General features: G+C 57.3%; 2 protein-coding genes across 4 annotated transcripts in view; both read left to right on the top strand.

The window, feature by feature from the left end:
• Positions 1-7,217, top strand: part of UIMC1 (ubiquitin interaction motif containing 1) — a 39,870-nt gene extending 32,653 nt beyond the window's left edge. For 2 of the 3 annotated variants that reach the window (XM_021530687.2, XM_077786655.1), the window contains exons 10-13: positions 2,750-2,828; positions 4,345-4,465; positions 6,210-6,273; positions 6,715-7,217. In XM_021530687.2, the coding sequence (XP_021386362.2) occupies positions 2,750-2,828; positions 4,345-4,465; positions 6,210-6,273; positions 6,715-6,968 (518 nt within the window). In that variant the 3' untranslated portion in view covers positions 6,969-7,217. The remainder of the gene's footprint in view (positions 1-2,749; positions 2,829-4,344; positions 4,466-6,209; positions 6,274-6,714) is intronic. The other variant, XM_077786656.1, reaches the window with a different exon arrangement.
• A 5,139-nt stretch (positions 7,218-12,356) lies between these two features.
• On the top strand, positions 12,357-13,652 carry LOC110470819 (hexokinase-3). Its single transcript, XM_031506036.2, has 5 exons — positions 12,357-12,454; positions 12,576-12,759; positions 12,833-12,988; positions 13,157-13,390; positions 13,511-13,652. The coding sequence occupies exons 1-5, from the start codon at positions 12,364-12,366 to the stop codon at positions 13,650-13,652; spliced, it is 807 nt and encodes a 268-aa protein (XP_031361896.2). The 5' UTR covers positions 12,357-12,363.
• Positions 13,653-13,709: the final 57 nt, after the last annotated feature.

Genomic DNA, 13,709 nt, shown 5'->3' on the forward strand with positions numbered 1-13,709 from the left:
AGGCTGGGGAGGGCTGAGACCCTGGGTTTCCAGCTCAGTGACTGGTGTTCATTCCAAGTGAATGAGTGGAGCTGTGGAATTTCTGTGCCAGCTCCCTCTTTCTTTGTGCACTCAATTGGAGGGGCTCACTTGTGTGAGAGGGCTCTGCTGGAGTCACCACATTCATCACCCTCTGCTGCTGCCAACACAGGGATCCGCTGGTCTCGGTCTGGAAGTGAATCTTGGCTGCAGCTGAGTACAGCAAATACTCTTGGGCTTTGTGACATACTCGGTGCTTCTCACCCTTCATCTACATCCATCCAGCATTCTCAGTTCCCAAGTGAGCCCAGGAAAATGAGGATTTGGTATATCCCTTCCTCCCAAAAGCTCCAATGCAGTCTTGATGCAGCTGTCAGTCTTCAGCAGCAGCACTGATGCTGTTAAAAAGCTCTTGACAGCATTACAAGTGGCACTGATAAAGCAAAAAAGAGTAAAGAAATGGGTGCAGAGGAAAACTGCATGGCTTCTGAGAAGGGACAAGATGCCATGAGCCAGACACTGACAGGTCCTGCAGGGAAGTGGCACAGCTGGCAGTGAGCACAGGGAGCTGGTGGATGGGACCGCAGGTGGGCTGAGCAGGAAGGTGCTCAGTGGTCCTGACCTCGCAGCTCCACATGCCAGCCAAACCTGGCAGCCCCAGGAGGTGCCCGGGCTGAGTGTGCTGATAGCAAGGCCATACTGGGCAGGGTTTGCTGCTCTTCCCCAGGGTGAGTGCTGGAGCCAAACAGGCCAAGAATGACTTGTCAACCAGAAGAAATGCCAAGTGAGGGAGAAGGTTGTTCTTGGGCCACGGAGTCTGTCTGACCCAGCAAAGGGCATTGCATTTGGGAGAGTTACAAGGCTCCTGGCACACAGGCAGGTCAGCACTGCTCTGTGGTGGGGATTTTGCCTGTGGCAAGTCTTTTCCTGTGTTCCTTCTTGGGGGCAACCAGCATGTTCTGATGGGGGTTATGCCTCACCAGCTGGCTCTGTTCTCTCTCCTCTGCTGCTTCTTTCAGCAATGCAGTTGAGGGTCTCCTCCTTGGCAGCTAGTCCCAGACATCTCTAACAGGCCCATTATGCCAGATGTGTTCACTGCTTTTGGAAGAAAATAGAACTGATTAACACCTGAGCTGGAGCACAAGGCTCGTTAAGGAATATTAACGAGCACACGCTGATTTGGAGAGCAGTTCTCACCATGCTGTCAAACACATATGTTGGTTGGGTTCTTGGGAGGCTGGATGGCCTGGGGGGCGGCCATTGTTACCAGTCTTCCTAGTTAGGCTGCCACTTCAGATCTGGGCCAGGCTATGTTAAAAAGAGACATTTGCTTTAGTTCCTGTGAATGATGCGCTGTTGGTATCACTCATCGCCTAGGAGACAATACCCACATCCCAGGAAGGCTTGAACTTGTTTCTTCAGCATTGGTTGTCTCCCATCAGCCCCAACAGCTCCTGAGCACTTCACAGTACATTGCTGGTTTTGGCTGCAGATCAGTGGTTGCTGCTAAAGGAAAGGCTGTGTTGCATTATGGATAGATATTGGGGTTGCCCAACATTCTAGAAATGGGGTTTTGCTAAAGCTCGGAAGAATTCCCTTTGTTCCGCAGAAAATTTTGTGCTTTGCTTTCTTTATCACAGATGATGTGCTAACAATAACAAGTTTGTTGTGTCTATACCTTGGAGTCAGACTTTTGTCCTCATGAGTATGGGAAGCAGCATCACCAAGCCGTAAAACAGCTCCCTGCATTGTCCCCTTAGCCAGCATGCCTGAGAGCGCTTACTGTGACATCTGTTTTGGAGCTGGAGTCTTGAACGTCCCTGGTGAAGCAAGCTAAGCTATCTGAAATGCTCCCTGAGGATCTTTGCTGGTGGTATGTCAACAGGAATACACTGAGAGGAATTCAACTGGAAGGGACAACACTCCAACGTGCTCCCTGCAGATGCCTGCAGAGCCAGTTGGGAAAGGCTCCTTGGGCTTGCTGGGGGAACAGAAATGGTTGGACCCGTCAGCTGCTCAGCTGGGATCTCACTGGCTACCCATGTGTTGGAGCTTCTGGAGAGAAGCACTGCTCCTGCCAGAGATCTTCATCCAGGGGACTGCTAGGGCTGTCTGTGGACGGTAGCACGGATCACCATGGTTCACATGGGCAGTGGGAAAGTGATGAGTGTGGGCTAATTGTTGTAACCTTCCCTTTCCAGTGTGAGCTGTGTCCCTTCCCAGCCAGGCTCTCTAGCACAGGTCTGGTGCCTCTGCACAGCCCTTGCCTCTGCTCTCTGTTTCCCTGAGCCCACAGCTGGCACTGTCCCTCCCTGCAGCAGGCATGGGAGCCTGGTTTGGCAGGGAGCTGGGCTGTGCTGCCAGAGCAGCTGGGTAACGCTGCTCTCAGGCTATCACACTGCTGTCATCGGCCCTGAAATTCCTGTAAACTACAGACTGTCAATCCAGCTGTTTTCTGGCAAATTAAGTGTGAAGTGGTCAGCTGGCTCCCCAGTCTGGGAAAGGTAAATTTTTCAGTATTCCAGGAAAAAAGGACACTTGTTCATCAACCTCTTCTGCAGGAAAGAAGACTCTGCTTGTCCCAGTCCACTGTTTCTTCTGCTCTACCATCACTTCTGCTGCAGCTTTGAGTGGAAGTGATGGAAACTTGGTGCATTTGAGCATGATGTAGGGATAGTTTGGGGTGGATGGTAGTAACCCTTTTTGTTAACCCTTTCTGTTTTTCCTCCAGTGCTCACCCGGCGTCAGAGAGAGGCAAGAAATAAAGCTGCCAGTGGTAAAAGCAGCCCACCATCCTCAGACATTGACAAGTAAGTAGGTATGCCTGCTCCTACAAGATTATTTCTGTGGTTCTGTACTAGCTTGACTATGGATGTCTTTATTCCTGTACAAATGCTGGCTGTTGGCCTTATAACAGTGTTTCCCTAAGAAATTACTTTTCCTCAGTGCCTCTTGTTGCAGTGCTGGCTATATTTAAACCAAAGCAAGAGGAATTTGCTGTTCTCAGATTGTTTATTTTTGCACTGATTTCCTTTCAGCCCAATCCATGACCGGTCAGGGCTGCATGGCTGCTGGAGGGGAGCTGGAGCTAAAATGGTGCTAACTCAGCCAGTTTCTGATGGGAGGTTTGAGCTTGGTAACCCCAGGAAAAGAAGAGGCCAGGACATGGAGGCTGTCAACATGGCACCTGTAGTGATATCCTTAATTAAATTAGACTTTCAGAATAGCAGTGGCTTTGTTTAATCTCTCTCCATGCAGCCCCTCCTCCTGCCACCCACACAAAGCATCATAAGAGAGGATCTGACAGTAAAATCCCTGCTATGGAAGCAATTTTGCTGTTACAAACAGTGGATGGCAACATCACTAATGGAATTAGGCTAATTATAGAGAGGACAGCTTCTGTTTAGACACATTATCTGGGTAATCAGTACTGACTGGAAAGAAAATACGGGAAAAAGTGCTGCAGAGTTTTGCTCGATGGGGGCTCTCCATATGCATTTTAGAGCCTGGGGTGTTTCACTCAGAGAGTACCACTATCAAACTGAACACTATGTTGCTGGGGCTGGTCCCTGGGGGATTTGTCTCTTCTTGGAGATAGTCCATTCCTGAATGCAGCTTCCCTCCTGAAGAGCCAGTGTCCTCTTCTGCAGGATACAGTCCCTGCTGAGAGCTGGTGTGGGAGTGAGTGTAGCTGTGCAAATCTATGCCTGACCTTCATCTCCTTTCACCCAGAATAATCTTTTTCCCAAGAACACTCAGTTGTCCTGCGTGAGCCTGAGCATCTTCCACCCAAATGAGGGGGTTTGAGAAACAGGCTGAGGCAACCCCCCCAGCAGGAGCATGTGCTCTGCAATTCCTCTCCCTGCATGGCATGATGTAAAATGGAGACAGTGCAGAGAAAGGCTTGATTTACTAGTCAGACAAGTTCATCCAGCCCTGGTAAAATGTCTTTCTGATTTAACACACTTGGTTTACTTTTCAGGCAGAATTTAACTCCCCTTTGCAAAGCCCTTGCACTTCATTTCTGTAGATTTTGACAGGGTGCTTTATGTCTGGGGAAAAAATCAGTGGTGTTTGAGATAGTTAGATGAGCAGATTTGATTACTGTCCCGCTGCTGCAGCAGCAGGATACAGAGGAACAGGCAGGGAAAACTGATAATCACTGAGTCTTTGTGATTGGTGCCAGCCTGACCCCACTGAGCGAGACTGGATTTGGTGACACGTCTTCTCCATGGCATGGCCTGGAGAGGAGAGTCACCACTGGTGTCTGGAAGCCTGGTGCAGGGTGAATCCTAATGCAGTGCTCTGTCCTTTGCTGCCTGGCAGGTGTGAGAAGTGCTACCTCTGTAAGTCACTGGTGCCACTGCTGCAGTATCAGAGGCACGTGGACAGCTGCCTTCAGGCTGCTAGGCAAGCTCAGGGAACCAGGAGGCTGCGAAGAGCCAAGGTGAGGGGGTGACCCTGCACACCATCCCCTTTGCTTTGCGCTGGGTCTGGGGCTGGGTTGGCAGCAGGAGCTGTTTCCCTGGTTGGCAGGGATGAGCTGACCTGATGTAGGATTACCTGTCCCTGTGGGCCACTGTGGACAGAGAACTCACTCCCTCCTTCCCACGCCGGTCTGCGAGAGCACCGGCCGGTCCCAGGGGTGAGCTAATCCAGCAGAGCTGCCAGCAGCCTCTCCAGTGGGCAGGCAGCCAGTGCTGTGCTGCTGCCAGCCAGCACGCCTCAGTCCTGCAGCCTTCCTCGGCTGGATGTCGATGGAGTGGAGGCCAGCGTCAGGATGACAAACCTATCCGGATATCCACAAGCCCATTCCCACGGGGAAGGCTTTAGAGCCAGAGCAGGGGAAATTGCTCAGTGCTGGGAGCGAACAGCAGCGTCCCAGGAGAGCTGTGGGGGAGTGAGTGTGCTGGAGGTGTGTTGGGTGTGGGGAACGTGCCTTGCTAGAGGAGGTGGGAGGCAGGAGCGTGGGTGGCATCTGGCTCACAGTCACTCGCCAGGTGTTAGCCCCCACCTTGCTTTTTCCTGCTCGTGGCAGTCTCAGGGGAGCACAGAGAGTCCTTCCAGGTCTTCCTGCTGGCTCCTGCAGGCAAAACCCTCGTGCTGCAGCTCTGCCTGTGCTCAGAAATGTGATTCACGGCATGAAGATGCAACATGATGTCTTAGTTTTGTATAATCCCTTAAATCCATCACAGACCTCAGCCCTTTAGGGATTCAGATGCAAATGATGAGATTTCTGGTGGATGATTTTGGCTGGGATTCAGCTAAGCACTGTGTGGTTCAGAGTACTGCAGGGCATGGCTTCTCCTGCATGTGACCAGCTCTGTGGGGGCTCTTTGATTCTGCCCTGTGCCCCACAGCTGGCTGGTGTGTGGGTCCTGCAAGCAGGCACGAGCACGGGGTATGGGGGAAAGATGCTGAAGCCAGGGGGCTCTTTGGGAAGGCTCAGCAAGGCTCTGTTACCTCTGGCCCTGTCTTTTGCTGGGGTGGCAGCTCACTGGGGAAGCCTGGGCATTGGCTGGGCCATTGCAAAGCTTCCTAATGGCACAATTGGGCTTGCAGTTTCCTGCAATAGCCCATTTTGGGGTGATTTGCAGCTCCATTGCCACAGCCAGGATGCCAGTGCTTTCCAGAGCAGTTCTGGGGGCAGAGAGCAGCCAGGAGAGGGAACTTTGCTGGGCCAGAGAGCCTCAAAGCAGCCACACCAAGTGGTCTTCCTCTAGTATGTGTGACCAGCATGGCTGCATCTTCCCAGGGGCAGAGAGAGGGCACGGGTTCCTTGCCTGGCAGTGCCCTGAAGGCCCTTCCCTCCAGCATCAAGCACAAGGGCAGACTTGTCCCACTCTGCTTTTGGACATGCAGTGCTGGGTGATGTGTTCCAGCTGTGTCAGAGCCCCTGATGCCCCCATTTATCACAGCCCTGTGCTTGCTGGCTGGGCTTGAGGTTGGCATCCTGTACCCTGGCCTCCTTCTTTACCAGGTTCTGCTTGATTAGCTGCTCTTTGCTGCCTCTGTTTGAACATGGGCTGGGCACAGAGCAGTGCCCTTCCCACGGGTGGCTGGAGGCCCTGGATAAGCAGCAGTCCCTCTTGTCCCCAGCCTGGCTGGGGGAACAAGTGCCCACGAGGCCATCCTGGCTAAGGGGTTCCCTTGTGGCAGTGCTCTGATGGTGGTTCTCTTCTCCTTGGCAGGACACTGGAAGGCAGAAGAGAGGACTCCTCAGGATGCTGGAGCTCTCGGAGAGCAAGTCTGAAGGTGGAAAACTTTCTGTGCCAGCCTGGTCGGGTCAGGGCTGCTCTTTCCCAGCTCTCCCCTTTTAGTCCTGCCTCAGCCTGGGCTGTTCCGGGAGAGTAAATTCCCCTTGGACAGGTCTGTTCTTTCTGAGCAGAGCAGGAGGCTGTGGCCTTAGTTGGCTGTCAGCATTCCCCAGCACACATTCCTGCCAGTACCCACTGGATTTGTGCCCACTGGACCCACACCAGGGCGCACAGCCCTTGCAGGAATAGGGGTATTCTCTGAACCATTGCACCAAGACATGTCCAGCTTCCTGGGGGATGTGGGAGGTTTCTCCTATCCCTGTCTGTGCACCAGCGCTTCCCTCTATGGATCCAAGGGCAGGAGGAGAAGAGGGGGGAGAGGTGCTCTTGGCAGCACCCGTGGCTCACACAGGAGGGCTGACGTGTGCTTTTGTTGCAGGTGCTGACGCAGAGACTCCCCTCACTGGATTAGGAGACCAACAGTCCTCTCCCACACTCTCAGCTGCTGATGGGGAGCTGTCAGCAGACAGCCCCATCTCCCTTCAGCACCGTCCTTCCCATGTCTCCCCTGCAAAACCCGGCATCTCCTTGGAAGCCATGGATGGTGTGGTGGACTCAGAGCTGCCCATGGCTCTCCATGGAGGCAGCCAGCAACGGCCCAAAGGCTGCCGCCGGAGAAGGCACAAATTCTGAGGGTGGCAATGCTGCAGGGACCCCCGGCAGCTCCCTGTGCCCCAGCGAGGGTCTTCTTGGCACTGTACCCCTGCTTCACCTGCAGCCTTTGTCTCCTGCTCCCCTTTTATATGTTTTATACTATCTGTTCTGGGAGCGCTGGGTGGAGAAGTGACTGTGTGTTTTATAGGTGCCTGTGCAGCTTTGCTCTCTCTTACAGAAATGGAAATATATTTATGTATGTTTTTATGAAACTGCAGCACCACGGCAGAGCTGTGCTGGCTTTCTCTGGGGAAGGGGAGGGCACTTGTGGGAGGAGAGGAGGAGCAGCAGACGGCGGGTCCCAAACCACGCTTCCCCGACCTCTCCTGGAGCTGGGGTTGGTGCGGGGGCTCGGGGCAGAGGGCTGCAGCAGCACAGCACTAACATTCCCAGCCGGGACTGGCAGAGGGCACCTTGGTGCCAGCTGACAGCCGCAGTCAGCGGATGCAAGGACCGGAGGAGCCACGGCCGCGGTGTCCCCGTGTCCTTGGTGGCTTTCCCCGTCCCTAGGCGGCTTGGCCGTACGCCCGCTCCCCGGGCCAGCGGGGCTTTGCCTGCCTCGTACCGAGCCTTGGAGGGATCCGCTCTGCGAGAGCATCCTCACGGGGAACGAGGGAGGGCGACCCGTGTCTAATTAACAGGACGAGCCGGTGCGGGCTCGTTAAACGCCGGGCTTGGGGCCGCGCTGCCGCCCGGCCGGGAGCGCGGAGCGGCCCCTCCCGCGGGCGGGGCCCGCAGCGCCGCCGCTCATTGGCCGCGCCGGGGCCGGCTCGCGGCGCGCCGACCAATGGCGGCGCGGGGCGCGGCTGTTGCCAGGGGGACGGCGGCGGCAACGGCCCCGCAGAGCGGCCCCGGCCACCGGCCCGCACCACCGGGCCCACACCGGCCCCATACACCGGGCCCGCACACCGGCCCGCACCACCGGGCCCACACCGGCCCCATACACCGGGCCCGCACCACCGGCCCGTACCACCGGGCCCGCACACCGGCCCCATACACCGGCCCCACACCGGGCCTACACCACCGGGCCCGCACACCGGCCCCATACACCGGGCCCGCACACCGGCCCACACCGGCCCCACACCACCGGGCCACACCGGCCCTACACCACCGGGCCCGCACACCGGCCCACACCGGCCCCACAACACCGGGCCCGCACACCGGCCCCATACACCGGCCCCACACCACCGGGCCCGCACTACGGGCCCGCACACTACCGGGCCCGGCCACCGGCCCCATACACCGGCCCCACACACCACTGGCCCCACACACCGGCCCCTGCCCCGCCGCCATGGACAGTCGCAGCAGCCGGCCCGGGTCCCAGGACGGCCGGTTCGGCGCGGCGGTCAGAGCGGGCCAAAGGCGGAGTCTGGGCGCGCAGGAGCAGGACAGCCGGTACGTGGGCCCGTGAGCGGCTCCTGCCCCGCGGAGCCCGCTGCGGGGCCGGGGATGGGGCGGCGCAGCTTCCCCAGATCCCTCAGGCTGCTGCAGGGGGGAGATATCAGCCTCTGGCCTCTTGCAGATTGCAGGGACCCTCTTCTACCACCGCCCCCATGCTCGGCCCTATGACCGTGATGGGGCAGACCTGCCTCCTCCACGACCGCAGAGGCAGTGTGAAGCTAGTGCACAAGGATGAAAGTATGGACCCCTCATGGAGCATGGAGGTAGACAGCAGGTGGGAGCAGAGCTGGCTACAGGCCCCCCCAGCCCCACTGTGTGCCTGGACAAGGGCAGGCATTTCTCCTGTCCTGCAGGCCAGAGCTCAGTGGGTGACATGCCACCTCCCTCCATGCAGGTTCTTAGGAAACACTCAGAACCAGCTCCATGATAGCTCCACAACCACACCGGTAAGGCCCATCCCTGCTCCAGTCATTCCCTGCCCTTAGCCTCTGCATCTCTGTCCTAATGCACCATCCCCAGATACAACGAGCCCTGCATTCACTCGTCATCCCACTGGAGAGGCTGCATGTTATGAAGGGCCACATGATGCAGGACATGTGCAAGGGGCTGAGCCGCCAGTCACACGCACAGGCCAAAGTGCGGATGCTGCCCACCTACATCTGCTCCACTCCCAATGGCACTGGTGAGGCAGCCCAGCCTGAGGATGAGCTGTTCTGCTATTGGCAGCCATGCACATCTCCCTGGAGTTTACCCTGGGGGTGCTGGGAGGGGTAAACCCTCTTAGATTAGTTATGGGGTCCATAAGCTTCTCCTCTGCCACTACCCAGTGCAGGGGCAGTAGCCAGAACCTTGTTCCCTTGGCCCCTCTGAGAGTTTCAGGCTCTCAGGAGTTTCCCCCATGAGTGACTGTCCCTGGGACAGGGCAAGGAGCAGATTTTGGGAGATCTGCCACAGGGAAAATCTCTGCCTGACACTGCCTCTGTTCCCCCATAGAGAAGGGCAACTTTCTGGTGGTGGAGCTGTGCCAGAACCAGGTTCGGACCCTGCTGGTGACCCTCTACGGAGATGGAAACATGAGCCCCCAAATGATGTACAAGATCTTTGACATGCCAGAGGGCATCATGCAGGGCGAGGGGGAAGCGGTATGAGGAGGCCATGGCAAAGGGTGGCTGGTGCTGGGCTGCCCAGCATCACGGAGGCTCGGCAGGGCTCCGGGCTGGTGTTGGAGGTCAAGGCTGCCTTCCACAGCCTGGGTACTGAGCAAGGCAAGCAGCCCTTACCCTCAGTCATGACTTTGCAGCTCTTTGACTTCATTGCACAATGCGTGTCCCATTTTCTGGCCGAGACCATCAGCTCTGACACCAACAGCTCTGACACCAACGGCTCTGAGCTGTACCTCCCCTTGGGCTTTGTGTTTCCCTTCAGCTGCCGGCAGACACAGCTGGACAAGGTGAGGGGGAGAGCCCTGTCCCAGGCTGTGACCACAGCACAGCACAGCAGCAGTGGGCAGAGGTGGTGGTACACCAGAGGTCAATGGCTCTGCCGCGTACTCTCCACAGGCAGAACTCCTTTTCTGGTCCAAGGGCTTCAGCTGCAGTGGCGTGGTGGGGAAGGACGTGGTGCAGCTGCTGCAGGCAGCCATTGATAAGCAGATGAACCAGAAAAAGCAGGGTGAGGAGGAGGCCAATGAGACCGGTGGTGCTTGGCTGTCCTCATGGAGGGGCAGGAAATCCTCTCAATCTACTCCTGGACAGCCCTACCGTGTGCAAGTTGTTGCCCTGATTAATGACACTGTGGGCACCATGATGACCTGCAGCATAGAGGGGAGAGCCTGTGAGGTCGCCATAGTTGCAGGTGAGACGTGGGCACCGCGTGTGCCATGGTGGTGGGTCTGGGGGGCCGTGCTGGTGCTCAGCCCCATCACTCCTGCAGACAAGGGCTCCAACTGTTGCTTCATGGCCGAGGCGTACCTGGTGGAAACAGCAAAGGAGACCAGCGGGCGGATGTGTGTCAACACTGAGTGGGGCTGGTTTGGGGATGACGGCACCCTGAATGACATCTTCACACCCTATGATCAATCTGTGGATCAGGAATCTTCCAACCCTGGGGAGAAGAGGTGCTCCGTCTCCCCCAGAAAGGACAGGCTCCCCATCTATCCCTGAGCATGTCAGGCTCCATCAACAGGAGCACACATTCCCCTGCAATGCTCCTGGGTGCTCTTAAAGAGCCAAGGGGTGCTGCTAGGGAGGCATGACTAACTCCCATGTGGGCTCAAACCCATGCAGGTTTGAGAAGATGGTGGGCACCCTGTACATAGGGGAGATTGTCAGGCATGCACTGATTGCCCTGACTGCTGAGAAAGCTATCTTCACTGGGACCAATGCTGCTGTCCTGAAGGAGAAGGGAGTGTTAACAATGCAGCATGTTCTGGAGATCGTCAAGTGAGTGTCTGAGGACCAGGAGCTGCCGCGGGTGGGAGGATGGGGTGTGATGGATGGGTGTTCCTGGCTGCGGGCTGGTGAACCTGCAGGTTGCTGCAAGGCTGTGATCTGCCTTCTAGCAATGAGGATGGCATAACTGAAGTTAAGAGGATTCTGGAGGTTCTGGGGCTGCAGCCAAGCGAGCGGGATTGCGGCCGGGTGCAGCAGATCTGCCGGGCAGTGATGGTGCGTGCTGCCTCACTCCACGCCACTGGGCTGTCTGCCATTCTCAGCTACATGTGCCAGACCCGGGAACTGGATGCGCTCATGGTCAACGTGGGGGTGGAAGGAGAATTGTTCACGGGCTACCCCAGGTGATGAGGAACGCAGGGCTCCCAGTGGGGTGCTACCCCAGTGGGGTGCCTCACACACCTAGCCCATGCTATCCTCTTCATCCTCGGCAGGTTTGAGGAGATCCTGCTGAATGTGTCAAGGTTACTGTCCCCTGAGTGCATGGCCATCCTCGTGCCCTCGAGAGATGGCTCTGGGCGAGGGGCAGCCATGGTGACAGCAGTGGCTTTGCGCCTGGCAGCCCAGCGCCGTGCGGTGGACGAGGTGCTGGCCCCGCTACGGCTCAGCCGTGATGACCTGGAGAAAGTGCAGGCACTGATGAGGCAGGAGATGGACCGCGGCCTGTGTAAGGAGACCAATGCCACTGCCTCTGTCCGCATGCTGCCCACTTATGTTTCTCACACACCTGATGGCACTGGTAAGGGACAGGGACACTGGCAATGCGGTGCTGAGCAGGCTGTGGCCCTGCTAATGCACTGCGCTGGCTCCCTGCAGAGCAAGGCGACTTCCTGGCACTGGACTTGGGTGGGACCAATTTCCGTGTGCTGGTGGTTCGTGTGGCAGAGGAGGGCATCAGCATGGCCAGCGAGATCTACGTCATCCCAGCTGCCATCATGCAGGGCACTGGTGAGGAGGTGAGGCTGAGGACTTGTGACCAGTGGCTGGGGTGAGGGTGTGGGCATTGCCTCCCTATGGCCATGATGGGGCTGGGAAAGGCCCCCCCAGCATTGCCCCAACCTAGACCATGCTGACAATGGCCACTATCCACAGCTCTTTGACCACATCCTGGACTGCATCATAGACTTCCAGATGAAGCAGAAGCTGGTGACACACATGCTGCCTCTCGGCTTCACCTTCTCCTTCCCCTGCAAGCAAGTGGGCCTGGATAAGGTGAGGGGGTGACTCCAGCACCAGGACGGTGGGAAGGACCTCAGGATGTGTGCTGCCCTGGCCCCTGATCTGCCACTCTTGCAGGCATTGCTGCTGACCTGGACCAAAGGCTTCAGCGCCTCAGGCTGCGTGGGAGAGGACATTGTCCAGCTGCTGCGGGATGCTGCCCAGCGCAAACGGGTAGGGAATGTTTGGTGGCCTGTCCCTGTCCCCAAGGTAGGGGGACCTGCATCCAGGCAGTATCAGCCCCAGGAACTATCTGGGTGCCACTAGACCACGTGTCCTCATCTCCTATTTGGCAGCACTTAGGGATGCAGGTGGTGGCTCTGGTCAACGACACAGTGGGAACCATGATGGCCTGTGGTTATGATGACCCCAGATGTGAAATCGGCCTCATTGTGGGTGAGGTGCACCTCTGCATCCAGGAGATCCCCCATTTCCTCACCACCCCTCTGCCCCACATGGCATGGCCACGTGCCTCTGCCAGAAGTGTGATGGGGTGACACCAGCATGGGGCCTGCAGGGACAGGGACCAATGCCTGTTACATGGAGGAGATGAGGAACGTGGGCACTGTGGAGGGGGACGAGGGCCGCATGTGCATCAACATGGAGTGGGGGGCCTTTGGGGACAATGGCTGCCTAGACCATCTCTTCACCCACTTCGACAAGGTGGTGGACGAAAGCACCATCAACCCGGGCAAGCAGAGGTGGGTGAGGGCCCTGGGGCAGAGGGGGCTGGGAGCGGATGGCTGTGCCTAGCTGAGGCTGTGCCTTGGGTAGGTTTGAGAAGCTCATCAGCGGCATGTACCTGGGAGAGATCGTGCGTCAGATCCTGATGGTAATGGTAGAGAAACAGCTCTTGTTCCAAGGAAAACCCTGCCCCAAACTCCAGACCAAGGACATCTTCAAGACCAAGTTCCTCTCTACCATTGAGCTGTGAGTGTTGAGCTTCCATGGGCTCCCTGAATCCAGGGTGGGGGTATCAGAACACCGGGAGAGAAGCCAGGTTACACTGACATGGCACAGACAAGGTGATGCTTAAGGGATGGGGACAGTGATGGGGTTGGGAACTCTGCTGCTAACAGTGGCACTGGTCCGGAGCAGCAATGGACTGGCCCTGGGGCAGATACGGGCCATCCTGAACGAACTGGAGCTCGATGCCACCTTTGAGGACAGCGCGCTGATGCGGGAGGTGTGCCAGACCGTGTCCCTGCGCGCGGCCCAGCTCTGCGCTGCTGGCTTGGCTGCTGTGGTGGAGAAGATGCGGGAGAGCCGAGGCCTGGACCAACTGTCTGTCACTGTTGGGGTGGATGGCACCTTGTACAAGCTGCACCCCTGGTGAGTGAGGCAGCAGGCACCCATGGGGCATCCTTGCCCTATGAAGGGGTCTGTGGTGGGTGGCATGGTGTGCATAGGGTCGGAGCGTCAGTCCTCACCCTCCCTTTCTGTCCTGCCTAGCTTCTCCAGCAACCTCCAGAAGACACTGAAGGACCTGGCACCCAAGTGCAATGTGACCTTCCTGCTGTCAGAGGATGGCTCGGGGAAAGGGGCCGCGCTCGTGGCAGCTGTGGCCTCTCGTGCTGCCAATGCCATGGAATAGCCACCACTCCAATAAAGCTCTTTGGTCTGCACCTCCATCTTCTGGGGGTACCCTGGG

This window comes from Lonchura striata, chromosome 15 (assembly GCF_046129695.1).
Source record: "Lonchura striata isolate bLonStr1 chromosome 15, bLonStr1.mat, whole genome shotgun sequence".
Taxonomy (NCBI): domain Eukaryota; kingdom Metazoa; phylum Chordata; class Aves; order Passeriformes; family Estrildidae; genus Lonchura; species Lonchura striata.

Excerpts from the sequence above, each read along its gene's own strand:
- LOC110470819 (XM_031506036.2), top strand. The coding sequence starts at position 12,364 with ATGCAGGTGGTGGCTCTGGTCAACGACACAGTGGGAACCATGATGGCC. Across the intron at positions 12,760-12,832 it reads ATCAACCCGGGCAAGCAGAG|GTTTGAGAAGCTCATCAGCG; the intron begins GTGGGTGAGGGC and ends TGCCTTGGGTAG. Across the intron at positions 13,391-13,510 it reads TTGTACAAGCTGCACCCCTG|CTTCTCCAGCAACCTCCAGA; the intron begins GTGAGTGAGGCA and ends TGTCCTGCCTAG.